The 23,855-nt window shown below is 39.7% G+C and overlaps 1 protein-coding gene across 3 annotated transcripts; it reads right to left on the bottom strand.

The window, feature by feature from the left end:
* Positions 1-486: 486 nt before the first annotated feature.
* Positions 487-23,799, bottom strand: ERCC5 (ERCC excision repair 5, endonuclease). Of its 3 annotated transcripts, none has more exons than XM_072135521.1 (16): positions 23,705-23,799; positions 23,255-23,376; positions 21,733-21,908; positions 21,514-21,635; positions 21,339-21,431; positions 20,014-20,074; positions 19,669-19,812; positions 16,424-16,631; positions 14,937-16,025; positions 11,674-11,924; positions 10,152-10,271; positions 8,116-8,329; positions 5,688-5,832; positions 3,750-3,952; positions 1,528-1,610; positions 487-1,090 (listed from the first exon to the last, which is right to left on the bottom strand). In XM_072135521.1, exons 2-16 carry the CDS (start codon positions 23,340-23,342, stop codon positions 587-589), a joined length of 3,501 nt encoding a protein of 1,166 aa, XP_071991622.1. In that variant the 5' UTR covers positions 23,343-23,376; positions 23,705-23,799; the 3' UTR covers positions 487-586. The 3 variants fall into 3 exon arrangements, with proteins under 3 accessions (XP_071991622.1, XP_071991621.1, XP_071991623.1); XM_072135520.1 differs by having other exon boundaries at positions 23,633-23,752; XM_072135522.1 differs by lacking the exon at positions 23,705-23,799 and adding an exon at positions 23,491-23,602.
* Between the last annotated feature and the right edge of the window lie 56 nt (positions 23,800-23,855).

Here is a 23,855-nt window from a genome sequence, read left to right on the forward strand (position 1 = left end):
AAAAAAAGGACATATCAGAACTGGATCCGGTGCAGAGGAGAGCAACCAAGATTATTAGGGTAACGGGGGGATTAGAATACAATGACAGATTGCAAAATTTTGGGGAATTCAGTTTAGAAAAAAAGACGGCTGAGGGGAGACCTCATTACAATGTACAAATACCTGAACGGACAGTACAAGGATCTCTCCAAAGATATTTTTATACCTAGGCCTGTGACCAGGACAAGGGGGCATCCTCTACGCCTAGAGGAGAGGCGATTCTACCAGCAACATAGACAAAGGTTCTTTACTGTAAGAGCAGTCAGACTATGGAACTCTGCCGCAGGAGGTTGTTATGGCCGACTCTATGTACATGTTCAAGAGAGGCCTGGATACCTTTCTGGAGAGAAAAAATATCACGGGTTATGGGGAAAAAACCATTTGTTTAATTCTTAAAGGTTGGACTGATACTATGATAAATTCCTTTTAAAAAAGAAAAAAAAGTGCTTGATGAAAAATGATTTAATATTAATGGTAGTTAAACATCAAAATTCATTGTTGCACATACTTTAGTGGATAGAAAAGAGTTAAAATAAAGTCAATGCTGTTATTTTTTCTTTTTACCCCTCGCAGCTCTTGGTTTTCTTCTGTTGCCCTGAAACACAGGCTTGGCTGCTACCAGGACTACCTGGTCTTCATCATCACTTGAACTGCTGGTTTCCAGCGCTTCTGTCTTTATACCTGAGCCAGCAGTGCTAGAGGTCCTTGGTTCTGACAGCTTTTGGAGGTCTGTGCCACTGTTGAGTTTTTGTGTTTCCTTCTCAGTTAATCTGGACCCAAGAAAACCCCCTTCCATGCTATCAGGGGGAGGACTATTATTTGTCTCATTTTTCTTTTTCCCTCTTTGGAAGCTCTTTCCAGGCTTTGCATTTTTCCTATCCCCTAGTGCAAACTCTTTCTCCATCAGCTCTGTAGCTGCTTCTACTTCTTGAGTGTCGCCTTCTTTTTCCTTTCTTTTCATACAAGTCACCGCTCTGCGCAGTCTCTGACTTTTCACACCAAGAGTCTCATTTTTCTCCACCCGAAGGAAAGAATCAATGCGGAGCTGGGTCTGTGAACAAAGGAGCCAGAGAAATACAGCTCATCAACGGATTGTGTTTATCTACTACATTCATTAGGCTTTACTGAAATCTGTATTCTTGTCTATGGAAAAAGAGTTCTTTAATAGTTGGTCAATGGACTGCTAATGTGACTACTTCACCAGGGCAAGTTAAAATAAATTTGTCTGTAGTAGCTTTACCCAAGTAGCTTTTCCCCAAAGTGGTGGAAAATTCAAAAACTAAAAACTTTTTCTCAAAAATTCATACTTTTTCTATGCCACTAAAATGGAGTAATTTCAATAAAATATGCCCATGCTTGAAAGATTTTGCACCCCAGCCTCATTCAGCTTCAAAGAATGAGCTGTGGTACCAGATTTAGCCCCATTCATTATGTGAAATATATATGTCTACATTTGAGGAACATTTATAGAAGTAAACAAGCACTTGCCTGCTGTGCATTTAACTGCTTCAGTACTGGCAGTAAGACGTCATCAGTCTTGGATCGATACCAGCCAAAACGGCTACCACAGAATGTGTAAAGGGTTAAGAAAACGACATTAAAACTGTAATGGTTTACAATAAATATTGCAATCTAATCTATCCAACCAACCAACCGCTACTGCAATGATCTGAGTAGAGAAAGATTTGTCCATAATGCTATAAAAATGCTGATGGCACATTAATAAAATAAAAACGCAATGAGAGATGAAACTGACAGATGCAAAGAATAATGGGTTCCTAATCTTCATATATTTAAATGTCATCAAAACCTACAACACAGTACACTGTGTGAACAACAGCTTACAACCAAGTCCTTGATAAAATGAAGAAGGGTTTCAGCATATGAACTGATAAAAATTAGATAAAAAAATTATATTAGAAAACTTGATTGAGTGTTATACTATCATAATGGATTCTTGTAGAAAAGAACAGGTTTAGCTGGTTCAAGCATATCAAGCTGGAATCCAAAAGGGATGTCAATAAGGTGGCGCAGGATTTACCCAAGTATAAATGGAGTAAAAATTAAAGAAAAAAAAATTAGACTTTTAAAAACAAGCCCAAAGACAGCTCCTCCAGCAATATCGAAGAAAATTGTTTTTAATCATGCAAAAGTGAAGCATTTATACTTCTGGTCAGTACACTTCTGGAGAAAAAATGTTATCCTGATATGTATTGATATGTATCGCACCAAGAAAAGGTAAAAAACAATAATTAGCATTCTCCGCCTTTTGTAATAAGCTCCAAAAATATAAAAAACAACTCAAACCACAAAAAAACAAGCCCTCTAACTGCTACGATTAAGGAAAATTTTAAAGTCAGGTTTTTTTTTGGGGGAAAAGGACTCCGGCTTTTTTTAAAATTAAGTAGGTGGGCTGGGGGGGGGGGGCTGTTAAAAAATAACCCTACACAGGCAGTCCCGGGGTTACATACAAGATAGGGTCTGTAGGTTTGTTCTTAAGTTGAATTTGTATGTAAGTCGGAACTGTATATTTTAGCATTGTAACCCCAGCCAGAACTTTTTTGGTATCTGTGACAATTGGATTTTAAAAATGTTGGGTTGTCATAAGAATCAATATTAACACTAAAGCTTCATTACAGACTCCTGTGATAACTGTTTCAGCTGATTATTGTAGCCTAGGGCTAAAGTACAGTAAATTACTGAAACATCCAGAGGTCCGTTTGAAACTAGGGGTCGTATGTAAGTCGAGTGTTCTTAAGTAGGGGACCGCCTGTACTTTTCTTCTCTGGCCTTTCTGGTGTCCCATGCCATGGTCCATAAGGGCCATGCTTGCTTGCTATAGCTCTTGGGAAGGGAACTGGGGAGCATGCAAAGCTGCCGGAAAGTATCGGAGCTGAGGTGTCATGTCTCTGAAAACAAACAGGGGCGCTGCTCTGGTCGACCATGACAAAGGAGACTAGGAGCGCCGTATAAGTATGGGTATATTTATTTCAGTCTTTAACAGCCCTCCCCTGCCCAATTGCAGAGTTTTTAATAAAGTCGGACAATCCTTTTATAGGACATCTACCATCAGGTATACTGATGGTAGACGCCTATAACTCACGTGTATGCCGTTTTCTTAGGTTTCTAAAACACTTATTACTGCCCGTGGAAATACAAAGTTATATTCTGTATGCTAATGAGCCGGATTCGGCCAGGCTTGTGTCACCTGAGCGCCTCATGGCTCATAATTTATTTACGCTCCCTATTGTGCCGGGTCCCACCCCGGTATCTGTCACAGGCCAGGTGACATCTCCCGGTAGGGTCTAAGTCTCACGCACACACCCTTGCACAGCCAGACTTCTATCCATCCGGTTGTGCAAGCAATGTGAAGGCTACTAGGCTGCGAATAAATTATGAGCCCACGGACATAAGCCTGAACTCAGATGATGTACACCTGAGCGCTTCCGGCTCGTTAGCAACAGAATTTAACTTACTAAAGGATAAGGATGTTTCGGGCAGTAATTAAAAGGGTTTTAAAAACGAAGAAAATGGCAAACACGTGAGTTATAGGCGTCTACCATGAGTATATCTGATGGTATATGTCTTTTAAGTTAAAGAGAACAAGATTAAGATCTGATAAGAGAACCTATGAGATCGAATACATAGTCTGGGAGAGTCTCCCCAAGGCTTCTAATTCAAAATATTTAACTAAAATATACATAAAGGATATTCTCGGATTTCCTCTAGGTCAGGGCGCCCCCAGGCAAAAGCTCCTTTGGAATCATCTACCACAGGCTTTAAATATGCATTGGCTACTACTGGGTTAGGAAATGCAGGATGTAGCTCCAGATTCCGTAATTTCTTCTTCACCTTGGTATCATGTGGATTAGGTCTGTTTTTTTTATTCTTTTGAGCTTCTGTCCACCATTCCCTGCAAACAAAGTTAGTTCAGGTCACCTCCTGGTAGCACCATGAAGAAGACGTAAGGAGTCCCGTTACATAACCTGGGTCTTGCAGAAACTGAACGGCTGACACTGTAAATGGATACTGCCGACACAATTTCAAGTTCATAACCCTTGCAAGTCTTAACCACCAAATTAGTCTCTGCTTCGCAAGTGTATTCCTAAGTACCCTGTATAGCTGTCTCCAAGGCAAACATTGTAAATCTTATGGTAGTCTTAAATATGGTGATGAATTTGTAGCTTCATTTATCATAAATGAAACATAAATGAACAACAAAGTGTGCTATACTATGCTGGTGTGTTGTATGCAAAGATACAAACAACAACATTAATTTGCACGGCTTTTAGAATTAAGACTAAATATGTGAATATGCTTTAACGCTGACATCTGTGTTGATGACTTCCAGTGTAAATGGATACTACCTACATAATTTAAATTTAAGGCTCCCAACCTCTGCAAGCTTACATTGGTATGCTAGCCATTGCTGATCAAGTGTATCCCTAGCGCCCTTCAAAGCTTTAACATCCCTTTTATGTCAGATTTCATGGGTAAATTTAACATTGGCGACACATGATGACATGGTCTTTCGGTCAAATTCTAGAACAAAATGAAAGTAGTTCTGTATCCAGTGGGTGGAAATCTACTATTTATATGCATTGTGAATCAAACATACCTTAGGAATGCTGCAGCTACACCGATGCAGAAACATATCTTGTTTAATCCCTGAACTGAGTAGTTTTGCTCAAAAAACAATTATAAAACTCAGGTGGGAAAGCTGGGTGCAGACTGTCTTTCGTACATAAAAGAGCTGCTTGAACTGTCCAGACAGAACTAATCAACCCGAGCTGGGTGACTCGTACACATCAGAAGGGGGATGGTGCAGCGATTGATTACTTCTGCCTGTCAGAGACAACACAGTGATGACATATTCTTAGATTATACTGGACAGGACAAGGCTGAAGCAGTGGGTATGAGGCCCCATTGTCATAATTTTATCTTTTTTTTTTTCAGCAAAACCACTCCGTTTGTGGATTAAACAAGATATGTTTCTGCATCAATGTAGCTACAGCATTCTCAAGGCATGTTTGGTTCCTAATGCATAAAAACAAATGGTAGATTTCGTTTAAAAAGATTGTCCATTTTCAGAAAATAATTGATATGGACTGTGTAATGAAAAACTTGACAATTTTCCAAAATACTTGAAAGGACATCTACCATCAAAATTTATGATGGTAGACTGTCTGAACTTACTTGGCCATTGAGTTCTTTTCTATGAGAAATAGTTTCTCTTAACTTCAGAAACATGAGCAGCCGTATGAAAAGTATATATATGCCAAGGAGCTGGATGTGCTCCAGCCTACAACATCGGAGCGCCTCCTTGCTCCAAAGACTAATTATATATGCATACCCTGTTCCCCACATGACAAGCTATGTGAATATGTTAGAAATTAAGGTACGTTACATGTGCACCTTTCTTTAAACTCTGGTGTATGTTCTTTCCTATTACACAGCCATTGTTTGGGACTATATAGACCATTAATTGGATGCAGAACTGACATCTCCAAAATACAGTAGAACAATAAATTTGTTTCATCAAGTGCTTCCATAATGAAATTATAGACATGGCCAATGTTAAAGTGATCCATACAAAATCCTTATTATAAGTATATTCATACAAACATGGTCGATACTAAAATACTTACTTGAACTTGATCAGAGGTTCCAGACCATGCCCACAAAATTCATTCAGTATCTCCATGGCAGAAACGTAGCCAACTGTGGGTATTCCTTCAGTATAATCACTCCCCGTCAAGTATGCCAAGTTAATAAGTTTAGAACGATCTAAGCCTGCAGAATGCCATTAGATTTCTACATTAGTAAAATAAGATTTGGAAGAGGAGATAGAAAGAAATACGAAATGCACAAGCCATGAAAGAGTCAAAACTCCTGCCTGCACACTTTTTCAAGGTTTGTAAGCCACCCTCACAGTGGTTTTGCGCATTTGCTGTAGCAGAATTTTACGCCAGACAGGACCCCATGAAGAAATCATGCCAAAGCCTCTTGGGTGCATCATGCACTGGTGGAGGCATTAACACAAATAGCCCGCAATGGGCTGAGTCATGGTAAATCGCCCCCATTGTACATAAGCAGAATTGAGCTACTGGAAAGGTGATCGGTTTCTGATTGCTGAGAAATGGATCAATAAGACCCCGACAATTCATGAGGAATGCAACAAACACAAGCTATGACGCTAACCACAGTGGGGCACATTTACTAAGGGTCCGCAGCCGCGAATCCGTCGGGTTTTTCCAGAATATTTCCGCTTTGCGCTGTATTTCACAGGATTGTGGCGCACGCGATCGATTTTTGGCGCAATCGCGACGACTTTCACGCGACAGAAATCGGGGGCGTGGCCACCGGCCAACCCGAAGGATTCGGAAAAAACGCGGAATTTAAAAAGCCATTTGTGTCGCAAGATCAAGCACTCACATACACCAGAAAAAAGCAGGTGAACTTCGGCGGACCTCGGCGCAGCAGCGACACCTTGTGAATATTGGCGAATAAAGGATGAGGCTCCAGCTAGAGATACGCAGTGTACCCCGCCCAGTGCAGCATTTAGAATGACTGTGGCTGAGAATTATACTGAACCCAGAGTATTTCACAAAGCCGGAAATCATCATGCGTAACAAATTATGAGATGAACAGCAGCAAATACAAATATTTGTTCAGCAGAAAGTAAAGCGTTTTATGCCACAGTTAAATATTTAGTTACCCAAACTTTGAAGAGGTTTTCCCACAAAGACAAGAAGGCTAACTCGCTGATCAGTGGGGATCTCAGTGCTGCAACCCCGCAGTCCGACTGGCCCCTCGCTGCTCCTCAGACTAATGGACCAGACTGCCGCGCATGACCGTTCTGCTCCATTAATCTCAATGGAGTTGATGGAGATTGGTGAGCGCTGCACTCGGCAATTTCCTTTAGCTCCATGCACGGCCGTCTGCTCCATTAGTCTGAGGAGTGGGGAGGGGTTGGTCGGACCCCTTGTTCTCGCGATCTGCAGTGGTGAAAATAGACTCTTCTCAGCTCTTTTTCACATGATTTTGGAAAAAATTTTTATATTGGTAAGTTCACATAAAAGTGGGATTTCTAGAAAAATTTCATACCCTTCTAGAGGGGGCTAGTGGCTTAGTGTGGTAATATCTGGTATCAGAGTCTCATAAAGTATGGTTTTCCAAGAACAATAGCTCAAATACAGAAGTAAAAGAGGATTATAAAACAAAGTATGAACAGGACACGGGAATGCCAAATGCCATCAATCAGGATTTACACCAGAAACCATGGTACTGTTCTACACAACAGCTGCTGGTCTTAACAAGATTTAACTTTGGATAAATGATATCCTCTGCTGTTAGTTTAGCCCCTTTATAATGTACGCCAAAAAAAAAAAAAAGCGTTAACTGCCAAAGTGACAATCATGTAAAACGAGAGCATCCAGACACCAGAAATTAAAACCATGTCTCCAGCATAAATACCGGGTATAGATCTGTATACTGTAAATAGATTATGTGATCAATTTCTTATTTGGGACTTTAACTGGATGCTTTAGATTTAACGGGACATTGTCACCAAAGTTACCTCAGTAATCTTTAGGTAGGGTATGAAATGTCCTTTCTAGAATTCACTCTTTTATGTAAAATCTTACCAATTTACAGTAAAAAAAGAATTCACCTCCAAAGTCATATAAAAATGAGCAGAAAACTCATATTTTGTTCAAGAGGAGTCAAGAAGAGGGTGTCCTCATCTGCAATTACTTCGAAAAATTATTTTGGTGTCATAAAAATGTATGTGCCTATAATTGAAGGGGTTGTCCACTTTCAGCATATATTTGATATGATTTGTGTAAAAAAAAAAGTTATCCAATTTTCCAATATACTTTTTGTATCAATTGCTCATGGTTTTCTAGATCTGCGCTTGCTGTCGTGCTATAGACAGCTTCTATGTTTACTTCCAGTGGATATAAATCTGTCCATGGGATGTGATGAACATGCATGTGTGTAACGCAGTTTGCCTCACTAACTCACTAATCATAAATTTGGGCCATTATTTTAGTACAGATTTCTAAATGTACTTACCCAACTGGTTCTGAATATCAGAAAACTGATAATATTCCACATATTTATTATGAGAAAAGAAATTCTTATAGACATGCCGTGCTCCAAAAAGCCAGATATCACTATCATCCGTGATAGTGCCTGAAGTCTGGTCAGTCAGGTCTAAAATAGCACACTGAGCTTCTGCCTCCATAGGGGCTACAATGTAAGGAATACCAAACAGACGCAAAAGCTCCTATAGAGTGGAAAGAAAGAACTGAATATTATGATTTTTAAGCTTTTTTTATAGTATACATTATACATTCACACACTCCCTTGTCATTTATTTTAACACATTTATTTATATTATTGATGTATAGCAGTGATTTTCAACCAGTGTGCCGCGACAGATGGTCGGGTGTGCCGCGAGGAAAGTTCCCCAAACTATGGTGCCCCCTGTGTTTTGTTTCCCGGCAATGAGCAGTGATGCGCAGTCACGGCTTCTTACAATGTAGGAGACGTGTACAATAACACATGCGCAAGCTTTGAACCTCGCACGACAAAATGACATCACCAAGGCCGGCGCATCATCCTGAGAGCGGAGAGATTCTCACATTTGCCCACCGCCAAGGTAATGCCCGCCAATAATGCTGACTATATGAGCTTTTGCCTGAGTATATGAACTGTTGGCAGAATACTCAGCATATGAGCTGGTACTTTTAGTACTCCAGCAGTATACTGCATACAACAATGAGAAATGTAAGATGAGAAATACTATAGAGTATGGAGTACTACAAGTACCAGATCATATGCTGAGTATACGAGCTCATGGCCATAGTACTTCTCATTGTACCCCTTTATATTGCAGTATATGAGCCACATAATAATCAGCACCATATACTAAAAACAGGGAGAAACTGAGAACTGTTGAGGAAGAGCTTCGTGTGTGTCTTTCCCCCATTCCTGCCAGGATATCCCTTTTGTGTTTATCGAAACAGGCCCAGGTTTCACAATGAGTGAGTAAAATAAATTTAGAATCTATATTATTAACTATATGTATAATATGACAGTTTTAGTGTCATTTTGTGCTATTTTGGTTGGTGGTGTGTCCCAGGATTTTCTAAGTATAAAAAGTGTGCCGCTGCTCAAAAAAGGTTGAAAATCACTGATGTATAGGATCCAATCATATACTTTTACCTTACCAACTATACCGTAGTGAGTGACATTTTTTTTTTGTTATTTCCAGAAATGAAAGAGAAGAGATACAAGAGAGAATAGGTGACATAGTTATGAGACTATTTTACATTACACTACTGAGACACTAGGAGCTTGTGATGAACATATATGTATAAGGAGGATTCACAAGCCATCAATATCCCTTACCCCCTGAGGCCCAGTGTATTTTTTCTGAGGAAGCGTAGCATCACAAGTGCAAGAAGTATATTGAGGTGTGGACTATCCGTTTCCATTACACCCACACAAGGTAACTAACATGCTGCATACTGAAAATTGTAATCCTACCTGTGTATTTTGTATTTCTAAAAATATTATATATATTAGTGTGTACTTTAATCTCGATCCACAAAACCCCACTTGGTTTAATACATGGTACCGGGTTGGTTCTTCGCCCTATATAACCCCATTAAGGATCGGTCTTACATAAAAGAAGAACTGGTGGCAGCTTATTGGGTTGATAATGTTCTGTTTGACTGAGGCTAATGAAAGGGGTCTCCCAGCCATTCATGGTTGTGATTTATTGATTTGCCATATCCGGAGGTTGTGTGGACAACTCTAAATCACTTTCTGCGCCTTCCAGAACCTGTGCGTTCTGGAAGTGTCTACAAAAACACGATTAATTAATCTTGCGTACCCTTCAGGGGTCCAAAACGTCACGTTTTTGTCAGAGCAGGCATACATGAATGTACAAGCTTATATGAATGTGCACAAACCAGAATGAAGCACCGGCCAATGCAGAACTGTAGAATTGAAATTACACAAAAAATTTTTGCAAAACCAGCAAACTATATAGCAATGCCATAAAATTCAGGGTGCATTGGATAATCATTGAAAATACCAACCTGGCTTTCTAGGTACATCTGTCCTGTCACAGACGCAGCAACACGTTCCTGCTGCTGCCTCTGAGCCTGGAGCGAGGTTTGCTGAACAAACAGATTGTTCTCCAACGTTTCAAGTTCCTCCTGCAAGAAAAAACACTTTAAAGCAGAATGTAGTCCTTGAGACAAGAAATAAAAAGAGCATTATTCTCTACACTGGTATGAGCCCAACACCCTGAGATCTCATGCACATCAGCTGCAAACAACAGGTCGTTGGTTTGTTTGTAGGCCGTGTGTCATTGGTGTGCAAGGTCCACTCACATGCTAACGACAGGAGACAAGACTGCCCAGGGTTCGCACATGGCCGGGAATAAGACCTGCTCTGAGTTTTGTGGGTTGAGCAGCCGGCTGTGGAAACCATGGCTGTGTGCATGAGCCCTTAAAAATACATGTGGATATTTGGTAGCCGTCGGATCAATAGATAGAACACATCCCCCAAACAATATTTGTGTACATGGGGCCGGTGTATATGGAAGTTACAGATTAATTTCCTTCCATATTAATCCTTTGTGTACAAGCACCGGAAGCGCCCTCACTTACTATTCCCATAGGTAAAAGGGTCAGGGTGGCGGGTTTCCAGGGGCTGCCTCACCATGTATGCGACTCAGGAGTACAGCATTCCTTTTCCCCAGAGAAGCACACCCAGCTTTTAGAACAGGCTATTTTTGTTGCTCCCATAGAACTGCAGCACATGCAATATTTTATACAGTAGAAAAAAGCCTCTTGTCCTTTACCTCATCAGCTATCATTTATGCCCATAAAAAAAACATAAAATGGTCGCAGATGGAAGGTCATGCAATCCTCACTGTCCATGGCCAATACACCTTTTAGGACCAAAAGTTTGTACTGCATCTGTGGCCATTTTATGGACACACATGAAAGCTGATGAGGTAAAAGATATTTCTGAACGAGGGACTTTACATTTCAAAATATGTGCAGAACCTATAATATATTGTTACATTGTTAAATTGCCTTCCCCCCCCACACTTATGTTATAAAAAAAAACTTAAAAAGTGGCAACTCCTTTAGATAAAATGAGATATTTAAGTATTTATTTCTCAAATTATCCAGATCGGATGTACTATTCTGTTGTTGTATTGCATTATTTGCCTTGACAAACCATGTGTTAGCGACTATAGTATTTAAAGCCTCAAATATTAGGACTCCGTTTAAAAGGCTTTCTTTCAAGAGTTAAAAAATAAAAAGAAGTTCCTGACTGCCGCTCTTTGTTTACATGCTGGCACGCCACTACTGCAGAAAATCCCCTGCCTCTGTGGCTATGCCAATAAACGCAGCACATCCTAATAACGGAGATGATTGACAAGTCTTGGCATGTAAACAAAGCCAAACAGGGGACCAGAAGCATCTGCGGCATGGGGTGTAACTGGTGTGTACCAACACAGAGTATGCATAATTTTGGTGAAATATGTCAGTCAAGGACCATGCCAATTATCAAAGGAATAATGAAATCCATTCCTATCATTACCACACTTATGTCCTGCCATTCATTGGCCTCAGCCTCCTCATCTTGTGACACCTCCTCCTGCTGTAGTACTGCACTCTGGACATCTGCTTGCTCATCTCTTTGGTAGGCGTTCACAATCTGTGTAGTAGAGGTCGATGCCGTCTCACCAAAATCCCCAGCTTGATTTTTCACTGCTTCCCTCGAAGATTCACTTCTTTGTGCTAGTGGTAAATTACTATCATCTACATCACTTTCTACTTCCAGAAAACTACCTATGAAAAAAGATGTTGCAGTAAATGTGAAGAATATTTCAAAATTTTTACACACATTTCCAAATTCGGGGCTTACAATTAGTTTTACTGAGTAGATGAAAGGAGTTTCCAATCAGTAACTGATACTTTGAAGTTGTGCCATTTGGAGCGGATCTGTGTCCTAGAGATTCTAGGAGATTCTAAAAACCAACCCCGAGGAGGTATTGACTTTGCCGCAGGAAGATTCCTGAAGAATCAAGTATTGGCAGTGGCAGCAGCGCTATAGTAGCAGTGTCATGATCTATATACATTTATACTTTGAGTTTACCACTTGCCATCTTTTTTCTATTTAACCATACCTCTCTTAATCAATGCCATTTAATACTTGAACCCACCACTGTTATCTAATAATATATTACTTAAAATGTTATATATTTTTAACATACAATCATTCTCATTTTATAATATATCCAGCATACCATCAACATGATACAGTATTGTATACTTATGCAATATTGTATACCTAATCACGCAGATATTAATTTGCCATTGATGTTAGTAAGTTTGTATGCTTATTATGATCACTTTTCAGATCCAATTTTCTGTACTACATATTGCACTCTACATACAATTACTATAGCATTTTTCATCATATTTATCCATCTTACTAGATCATATATTTTAGATATTCCCTTAAAGGGGTTATCCGGGTTTAAAAAATTTTTTATGGCCGGGCTGGGGAGGGATAGTTAAACATAATAAACATGGACTTACCTCCTCCGGCGCCGCCGATGTCCTGCGCCGCGGTCACTTCGATCCATGCCCCTGTAAACAAACAGGGGCACGGAAGCCGCGCACAGGGAGCTTCTGGTCCGCGTTGTGGACGGCTCCTCCCATCCGTCCCTATCTCTCAGCGTTGTAAGTGCTGGGAGATGGTGCGCATGGGAGCATCCGGCCGGCCGGAAGCTCCCTGTGCGCCGGTGTAATGAAACCGGCGCACAGAGAAGACCGGCCGCGGCGTGGGACATCAGCGCCCCCGGAGGAGGCAAGTACATGTTTATTATGTTTAAATAGCCCTCCCCAGCCCGGCCATAAAAAAATTTTTAGAAACAGATAACCCCTTTAAAGATAATCCTTTTTAACTATGTGTTTTTACTATAAAGAACGATCCTTCCGAAATAGGAAAAAGTATTGTATGTATTTTTACATTTTTTAAATCCTTTTATGAAAGGAAGAAATACGGTGACTGTTTGCATTTCTACTTTTTTTTTCCTTAGTCTCTTGGACTTCAGAAAGTGGTTTTCAACCACAAAACTCGTTCTGACTGTGAGACAATAATAAAATTGATTCACCCCGCAACCCCTTGACTGTGTCCGCTATTCCTGCTCTTCTAACGATCTTCTGCTATAAGTATAGGACCAGTGTGGTTACTGTAATCCGGAAAAAAAGCAGGGGAAGTCCCATGATTTATTCCCCAAATGTCCGAACAAGTGATGTGCCTAAAGGTAGCACAACCTGATCTGGTGAGCCTTCAACCATAGCTCCTATACATCTCCTAATGCTACTAAGATATTAGTGCTCTATGAGCGCACCCTCCTTTTCTTAATATTTATAGCAGTATTGTGGACAGGAGCAAAGCCATGGGTCAACATAAGGAGAATGATCAGGCAACAAGAACATCGTCAGGAATGGAGGCGAGGGCCAAAGTGAGTAATGAGTACCACAGCAAATTATACCAAAGGCAATGCGGACAACACCCTTCAACCAGGCTGTTACACCTACACTTGAAGGGATTATCCAAGATCAGAAAAAAGGTTATTTATGGCTGAGGGGTGTATGAAAGTACCTCACTCTGCACTCCCAAGGCCATTACTGCCGGCCTGTGTTTGTATGCAGAAACCGGTAATATAACATTGACATTGTGCACGCTGCTACCGGGGAGATTCAGTCTGCAGGGGGGGAGGGGGGTGCAAGGCCGGCCTCTGTATACAAACAGAAGTTGGGAGTAACGGATGTCACCGAGCCCTCTACATACAGCACTGGTGTTTGTTGCAAATTGCTGGCACCAATTCCGGGTGTTATCCCTTTATCCCTAACACCGAATTGTGGGTGTTATCAACCTCTTTCCCTAGAACAGATATAAAAACAAACATACATTTTAAAAATCTTCAGCATGTTGGGTCTCCATGTCCCAAAAGTCCAGATCTATCAAAACCTATAAACCATTGTTTCAGGCAGTGAATCCTGTAATTGAAAATAGCACCCAAATGTCAGAACTGCCACTTTTACGTCACTTTGCAACACAAACATTTTTATAAAAAGTGATCAATAGTATGGAAAAGATTTCAGTGTCAAAGCCGGCGTTCTGCACATGTGCAGAACGCAGGCCACCGGCTGCGTGGTCTCGGATCTGAAGCCGGAGCTATTGCGCAGAACGCTGGCTGTGCGCACGAGGGAAGTAAGCTCCTTGTAGCTGCACGCTAAAGGTATCTAAGTAGGAGCTCTGGCTACTCCATGCCCCAGTAGCCTCTTTGGTAAATTGGCATATGACCACAATTGAACATTTAAAAAGATAAAGGGAACTGAAGGCTTAGCCCTTAAAAGGGCTATCCTTACATACATTAGAGGCCCCTACCACAAGATTTACCTTAATAGGTAGATCCGTGGTTGTAGGTTTCCTCCTGTAGGTTTGTAGTAAAATTTGTTATGCAGAAAACAAGCACTCATACAGCTGTACTGGTGGTTGGAGAACTGGGTTATTTGACTGATTTACCCCCAATCCCACTTGTTCTCTGCACAGAGTTTAGCTGTTACCCAATAACTCAGCGGGTTTCAGTTCCACAGAGATTGTAGATTGAGAAGTAGAGCAGGAAGAAGCAATGATAATATGAACCAAAGTAAGTAGAGAAATAATATATTTCTTATAATATATAGTGAGATTTTATATTCGGATGTATTAGTTTTATGCAAAGTTTCTTAAAAAGTAAGACACTAGTTAAAAAAAAGCTTAAAGCAAAATGTCACAACACATACCATCAGAATCCGAATCACTCTCAGGCTCTTCATCATACATTGGTATACTTTCTGGAGTCATAGGCTCATATCTTATGTCGGAAACATTCGCCAAAGATGGTTCTTGACTGTAAGCTGTATCCTCTTTAGTGGCCTGTGCTAGTGGTGGGGTGGCTGCTCCCTTGGCCTCAGGCATAACCAACACAGGACTAATCTCTGTGACGGGTGATGAAGAAATTGCCGACTCAGATGATGAAGACTGAAGGGAAGTTTCCTTCTTGCTAGGAGTAAGCTCAGCACCAATTTTTCTTAACTCGAATTCAGAGTTCTCTAGTTCAGAGGAAATTTCAGCAATAACATTTTTAGATGAATCTTCATTTCTGTTTTGAAGTACAGATGTAGAAGCGGATAGGTCAGTTTGGTTGGAGTTAGTTTTTGGAGGTTCCTCAACAAGTGAATCTTTGAAATAAGTCTTCTTTTCTTGCTGCGAGTTCAGGTCCTTATTGTCTGCTTTGCTGCCAACTAGCTTGTTAGGTAGCTCCCCTGGCTTTATATTAGGAGTCACACTATTACTAGTGGACTTAGTAGGACTCGCTACCTCATTGCTCATTTTAGATAGATTAAGGAGAATGTTTTGTTCGCTATCAATAAACAAGGCTTCATCTTCCTCATCAGAACTACTAATAATCAGAACTTTGGCTTTGGGTTGCTCCATCCTTAATTCATCATTTCTATTATTTGCCTCAACACGTCTCTTCCTGCTCAATCCTATTTCATCCTCATCAAGAGCCTCCCGAATGGCTTGCAAGGTTCTGGGAGAGACACTGCCGTCTATTGCCCCTGTAGACTGAGACACAATCTCACAGCTCTGCGTTACATTACTATTTTGGGGCTCCTCATCCAAATTGCTATCCATCATTGCTTCCTGTATAGCAAAAAGTGTTCTTGGTGAGGGTGGTGCCTCTTCTGGAATGCTATCCATTGTGGCCTTAGGTTTATGAGCAGAAGCCAACTTCATATCGAGGTAAGTTTTGGGCATAATATTGGAACTGGAGGGTATAACTTGCTCAGGCACGTCATCTTTCTTATCTTCTGCTTTCGACTTAATACCTGGAAAGACAAAAAAAAAAAAAGAAGTTCAGCATCGTTACATCTTGAAAAGGATGGTCTCTGTTTAGATAAACCCTATATAAGGGGTGTCCTAAACTTAGAATGGAGTTAAAATCTCCATTCTCCAGATCGCAGGAGTCTTGTTCTCATGATCGGTGCAGGTCCGAGCACCTTGTTGTTTCATATCCTGTGTCTAAACTTGGGGCAATCCCTTTAAATATTCAAATAAACGAAATATTGTGAGCACAATTCTAAATCTTATGAATTTGTAAATAGATGTGAAGATATTTAAAGCATTTGGATGAAAACCCATGTCGGGTCTGAGCAGGCACCTAGCACATGATGCTGTGCAGCTGGCACTGTTCAGATCAAGCATTTGCTGCCCCGTCTACTTATACCTTTAATGAGAATATAATGAGAAGCGTCCTCCGAGACCAGGCGGCGAGTTTCAACCTCTTTCATAAATCCTCCTTCTGTCTCAAACTGAGCCTGGACCTCTCCTGTGTACTGCTGGTTCATCTCTTTCCGCACATTATAAAGGCACTTGTTCAAGTTATTTTTTTTCAGCAGTCCTTTTAGCTGATACTGGGAGAAATCATTTGAGTCCTGAAAAAAAGGTTAATTCTAGTCACTTCTATAAATTATGAGGTTGTATCAAAGATTCCTTAAATCACAGAATATTGAAAAAAAATCCATTTCTAAAATATAATTTTAGTATAAATTGACCAGTACAATTACTCAAAGAGTGTATGGAGCTGGTTTATAAGTGAAACCCACTCCAAACACAGCTGACGCCCTCGGTACTATACAGCTGTCAATCAACTGCTTAAAGATAGAGTGAAAGAAAAGTCATCTTAATAAGCCAGCCATTGAAGTAATTAGACAATAGTCATGAAGTAAAGGTGTCACCCTGTGTAAACACAAGGTGATAGAATAGTGGCGTAAGCGATCACAGTTGGCTGATCATCAGGGTCATTACACAGGGATTGCTGTGATTGGTCAGCCAAATCTGACTGACCAGTCATAGCAAAAAAAAAAAAAAAAAAAAGTATCAGCAGCTATGCGGTCCTCATTCCTGCCATCAGATCAGAGATAAGCTGTCTGAAGTGATTTGTGCCCATCACAGTTAAAACTCAGCAAACACACACACCCCTCCCCTGCATACTTGTTAACCCCTTAGGTTTCCCAGTTAACCCCTTCTGGCAGCTACTTGCTGCTTGCTTCTAATGTTTTTTTTTACATAGGGTTGACAACAAAACAACCTAACAGTTGTTTTGCATAACTTAAGTTGGAAGCTTGACAAAATGTAGGGGTTTAAGCAGGTTTCTGATATATAAGCCTTTTCAAATCTCTTTGAAACTTTATATTAAAATGTTACTGTTATATATTTATTATGTATTAAATTTTAACCTTCTAACATCCTAAAATAATAAAAGGTTGATCAAAACATTATGCCAAGATAAAGGGGGACATATGATAAATGTAATTATTTTGGATGCCTTGATTATTTGTCTGCAAGGCAGAATATTTCAAATATAAAAAAATGCAAATGTTTCCAAATTTTTTGATAAATTTCACATTTTTTCATAAACACATTGTATACCGATCAAAATTTACAACTAAAGGCGGTCCCCTACTTAAGAACACTCGACTTACATAAGACCCCTAGTTACAAACAGACCTCTGGATATTGGTAATTTATTGTACTTTAAACAGCTGTAGCAGTTATCAAATGTGTCTGCAATGAAGCTTTAGTGTTAAGATTGATTCTAATGTCAACCCAACATTTTTAAAATCCAATTGTCACAGAGACCAAAAAAAGGTCTGTCTGGGATTACAATGATAAAATATACAGTTCCGACTTACATAAAATTCAACTTAAGAACAAACCTACAGACCCTATCTTGTATGTAACCCGGGGACTGCCTGTATAATAGTCAAATATGTAACAAACACAATCACATAAAGTGATCCCTGTCAGATTTGGAAAATGTGGCTCTGTACGCAAGCTGAAAAAGGCCTCTATTCTCAAAGAGGACCTGTCATCTATAAAAAAAGGCACTAGGAGCTGCTTACTTAAGTAAGCAGCTCCTAGTGCTAGCCCATTTTTTGCTAGCTTTATCGGAACCCTCCAATAAAGCTAGCAGACACTGCTACATAGTGCAATAGGAATGCTTCTCCCCTGGACTACCCCTCCCACTCCATAGGCCGGCAGTGACTGCCGGGCTTCATGCAGGAGTCATCACCTCCTAGCCCCACCCCCTCATGAATACACCAGACTGGCATTCCTATTGTACTTTGCGGCAGTGTCTGCTAGCTTTATCTGAGGGTTCCGATAAAGCTAGCAGTTTATCACTGCTAAAAATGGGCTAGTGCTAGGAGCTCCTTACTTTAGTAAGCTTCTCCTCGTGCCTTTTTATGGGTAACAGGTCCTCTTTAAGGTCTTATTAGCCCTGATTAACTGAAACTGATCATGGTTGTTCAGCCCCTTAGATGTTGAACGCAATAGCAGCCTCCAAATACTATTCATTTAAAGGGACACCATCAACAGCATTTACTAACATCACTCTCAGATAGGATACAAAATATCCTTTCTTGTATTCCCTCTTTTGTGAGAATTCTCACCAGTTAAACCATTTAAAAAAAATTACCACCAGGGTAAAAGACTGTATGCAAATGAGCCTGAGGGGTTCCTTCATCCTGATAGTAGATGCCCTTTAAGAAGCTGGAAGGGGAAGAGTCACATTAGATGCCTTTATCTTGGGGTCTATAATAATGTACCATGAACTAGTTTCGCTCACTCCGACTATATAATAGAGAGCTGAAAACTGTATACATTGTTTGACAGGGAGTGGTCATACAGTTTTCAGTACTGAAGAGTTACAAAAGTACAAATAAATATTTTTATACTTGGAGGCATAGCTGTTATGTACTTTTTTCCAGTAGTATTAGTTGGTTTATACTGTAGGCCTGCTTTGGTGGGACTCTATAAAGACATATGCAAGTAGAGCCATCTGCTGGCAATTTCTATAACGCAAATACAGGTGACAGGTCCTCTGTTATTTATGTGCAAAGGCTCTGAATTATATGAAATGTCCACAAACATGCATGTTAAGTATTTCTAGGCCTCTTAGTTTTTAAATCTAACCTTGCATTAACATTTTTTTTCAACAATTTGTTTATTGAGATTTTAAACGTTATACAGTGATTTTACATAACATGAGAGGTGTCCTCAGTTTTGGAGACCCTATTTGCAGGTAAAGTAAACGTATTTAACATACAAGTATTAATTTAACATAACATATAACTAGTATAAGGCGTATCCTACGCTCAGTGTTATTCAAGATAACAGTTGCTTAACAATAAATCCACTTGTAAGATGAAAGTCAGTGAGACGGGATCTTTATTCTTGGCGTTGTAAGACAATTAGCTATACCTTATCTACTAAAATACTATAGCCCATAAAGGTTATTTTTCCCATTTAGTGGTAAATGTGTTATTATTCCCTACACTTCTAGATTTAAGGTGTGCTAAAGTACTGTTATACTAGACTTCATTTTTGATGACTGCCAACTTGGGGGTTTTGGTAGACTTTAAAACATGTAAACTATATCGACCTATACAATACACTCCATATCCATACCTCTGGCATCACTTCATATAAGGTCCTCCTACGTTTTGCAAACTCCTTCATGTCAGTCAGTATTTCATGCTTCACTTCAGGAGGGAGGCTAAGGAACTCTTCAGAATCTATGTCCACTGAATTAGGATCAGCCATGATTTCATCCTAGAAATAATACAAAATAATACTAGTTGCAGATGGGAAGATCAGTGCTAAAAATAAGAAAACTATACTCTCTCAGTGATGTCCATATATGTAACAAAAAGAAGCATAGGGCTTGAAATAGTAAGAATAAAGAGGGGCTTAGTTGTGTTCTTTGTAAATTAATTTACAAACATTTAGATTACAATACTACAACACATGTACCTGAAGTTGTCGTTTGTGACTCATTCGTTCTTCCCATTCTCTTTCTTCTTCTTCTTCAGAGCTAAAAATCACAAAATACACAATATTTATTGGAATATAATTTATCTGATATTATAAATATATTATTTATCTGACATGATGGGTGAAGGGAAAAAAGCAAAAGATCAAAGGCAAACTTTAATCACATTCTCAATTCAGCATTGCTGTATTGCAGGAAACAAGGGACTCCTTGCACCATATATCACCATGATCCATGGTACCCCATCCTCTGCACCTTAGACTGTGTATCCATGCCCACAAGCCCCCTTTTACTTATTCGTTACTGCCATACTCTAATATCAACTGCACACAGAACGTGTATAGAGGTCATGACAGAGCACACCTCACATGACTACATCTTCTGCACACTGGCACCTAGAAACACAGGTCTGTTTTCATATTAAAGGAAAGAATTTGCTTCTAGGTGTCAGAGAACCAGAGAAATCCAGTGATAAATGTGATATTTCATATACAGGTCACAATTCTTACTGCAACTTTAACAGTGGATATCTAGGAGTGGCAGGGCCCCTTCCCACTTCAATATTATACATATTTGTATACCCACACATGCAAGTTACAATCACACATTTGTACACTTATACACACTCATATAGAGCATATTCACACACATACAGTGACATATACAAACACACAGAATTTATACACACATACAGTATGTGTAGACGCCATACACCGTATACACATACAGCATATACACATCAAAGATGCAGAATATATACATCACACATATGTTATATACATATTAATGTACAAAGTGCAGCATAATATGGATATAATGATGCACATCCTCCACTCTTTAGTGTTACACTGTGGGCCCCATAGCGGTTGCTATGGCTGCTACCACTGTAGTTACGCCCCTGTGGAAATCTCTGGTTCTGTGATACCAGGAAACACAATTCTGATGCAATAATAAAGTAAGATACTCTAGTTGCCACAGTGCATAAGATATAACAGTTCGAAGTGCCCCTCCTCAGGCTGCCAGAAAGAGACAGAATAAAGAAGAGCTGTAGGAAAACAGAGCTTACAGATTGCAGAAGTACACACACACTCTGTACACTCTGCAGCTGAATCTGAGGAAGGGTGAGAGATTGACACCAAACATATTTTTATAACATTTGATTTAAATGTCTTTTAATGTCATTTAAATAAGAGCAGTGCACCGCCAAAATTGACATGACAATCAGGCACCAATGACCCTTGGTCACAAAAGGGTTGCATCATGAAGAATCAGAAATGAAATACAAGCAGGTTTTCGTTCAATTTACCTATTTCGCTCATTTTCCTCTAATGGGGGTAAGGCATATATATCTTCTTCCTCCTTTCTCCGTACTTGTGTGAGACTTGGAAATTCTTCATTGCTATAAAAGAGATGAAGCAACTACTGTATTTACTAGTCCATATTACAATATGTAGACCTAGCAGTCCTCTTACTGTACATACCTCTGCTTGTTTCCTGACAAGGCAGATTTAATAGCTTGTCTTTTTAAGAAGGTTTTCAACAACTTCTCATGTGTTTTCTTTGCATCACTGGCTGCTACATCTTTCTTTTCTCTTCTTTTTGCCTACATTTCAAACGATTAAGTAACTTTTTGTTCAGTACTAGTCTTATGAGTACAGTTTTGGTTCTCTTGTGGCAACTATGGAGAAACTGATACTTACAAGAGTCTGTTTCTTCAGTAGAGGTGCCTCCCCATCAAACACAAATATGGGACGTATTCTGAAGAACAACAGTTTACAAAGCCGATGGAATAAAGTGAGCAGATGAGCATTCTGGACAGCATTGCCATGCCGATCTCTTGCACCTTTTATTGCCTGATTTAACCAAATGCTAATATCTAAAAGAAATGGTTAAGGAAAATGCAACATTTTTGTGTACCTTATATTTCTGTTATTTTTTATTCAGCATCACCCAGGAAAGAAGAAAAAAATTCTTATTAAGCACTGTCATGGCAACTGGAAATCTACCATCATTATGGCATTTTTGGAAAGCAATGCAAGATTCTTAAAACACATAGTACACAAATATTAAAGGGGGTGTCCGACTTTATTAAAAACTGTTGAAGTGGGCTGGGAAGGGGGGTTAAAAAAATAAACCTTTACTTACCTCTTTCCGGTCTCCAAAATAGCAGTGTGGGAGACCAGGAGCACCCGAAGAGGTAAGTACAGTTTTTTTCTTTTTAACAGCCATCCCCAGCCCACTTCCACAATTTATAATAATGTCAGACAACCCCTTTAATAGCCACTGGGAGGTCATATACACTGTATGCTGCTGTATGATTGAGGGCAATCCATTTATGATGGTAAAAATAGAAAGCTTCCCATCCCCTATATAAGGCAGAGAGTGGAAGGAACAGTGGTGTACTTGACTTGACAGAATACAGATATATTATTTGAAGTGTAATTTTTATATCTAAAGGAGCAGTGAGACTAAGAATGGTCACTTACAAAAGTCATAAAATTATTCAGGAGCTGACTACAAAGCATAATACTTCCACAGATAACAGTATTTCTTATGGGGACTAAAAATAGTCATTATTATTATGAGTAAAGTAATTGCCTTTCCATATATTGCTGGATCTGAACATCTGCTCTTCCTACAATCAGATGGATTTCATCCACAACATGCAATATAACTGCAAAATGAATATTCAAAAATAAATTAAAATGAGTGAAACACTTGCAAACCAGTAATTTCCACTAGTTAGTAAAACACAGAAAATATTGGTGAGGCAATCATGTTCCAAAGTCTAATAATCTGCTTGCAGCATGTTGTAGGGAAATGCAGTGTGATTTTACAACATACATTTATTATTTCTATACATTATGTATACATATACAAAATATACCTAGTTAATCCATATAATAATGAGGCAGGTGGTGCACCCAGGGAGTGTCCTTAGCTGCTAAGCTCTGGTATATATGCCCAAATCACTTCCCTCTCTGTCAGAGAAGCAGGAGATTCGTCTTGTGGGAAAATGGGGTTCCAACGGGAGAGGGAAGTGATTTGGGTGCAGAGGTGCAATCTTAGCGCTGCAACAGCCTTATTAGTATATGGATGAAACTGGGAATAACTTGAAAATAGCAAAATATAAATGCTATAGTATGCTAGAAATCACAGTGCATTTCTCTACAACATGCTGCCAGTATGGTGGAGGTGGTAGACACTACATGGTGAGGATACCAACAGCAAGGATTTTTCCTTCCAGCGTCTCTGGGTTTATAGGTCTTCCAGAACATTCTAGCAGTTTCCACAGTCCTTGAACTCCCATGCTGAAAATCAATGTGATCTACTTACAGATTTATCTAAGAAGAAAGAAAATGGAAATTAATAAAGCATTTTACTGAATGTGAAGCAAGATGAGTAGTCACAGTACAGGAGACGCTTACTTATACATTGAAAATATATCGGTAGTCAACTGTATGGTAACTTAAAGTAACTACTAGCAACATGTGAAGTCATCCAGAGATCAAGCACTGTTATTCCTGACAATCAGCTGTAATGTACATGGCACCATGGAATGACTATTACTACAGCCTGCTATGTGCATAGCTACACTACCTGCACTGACACAGCCAGGAGCCCGATCACATGTCAGCACCATAGACTGTCCACTCCGGATTCACTACTTACACAATACAGGAACGAGCTGCTGTTATTATTATTGACGCTTCCTGTATACCTAGAGCTCATTGGCTAACTGCTGGGCACATGATACCGGGATGGAGCGGGGACTTCTGGGAAGTGTAGTTTTGTTTTTTAGAGAAGTAAATAGGGCTGCGTT

The sequence above is a fragment of the Engystomops pustulosus genome, chromosome 2 (assembly GCF_040894005.1).
Source record: "Engystomops pustulosus chromosome 2, aEngPut4.maternal, whole genome shotgun sequence".
NCBI lineage: Eukaryota > Metazoa > Chordata > Amphibia > Anura > Leptodactylidae > Engystomops > Engystomops pustulosus.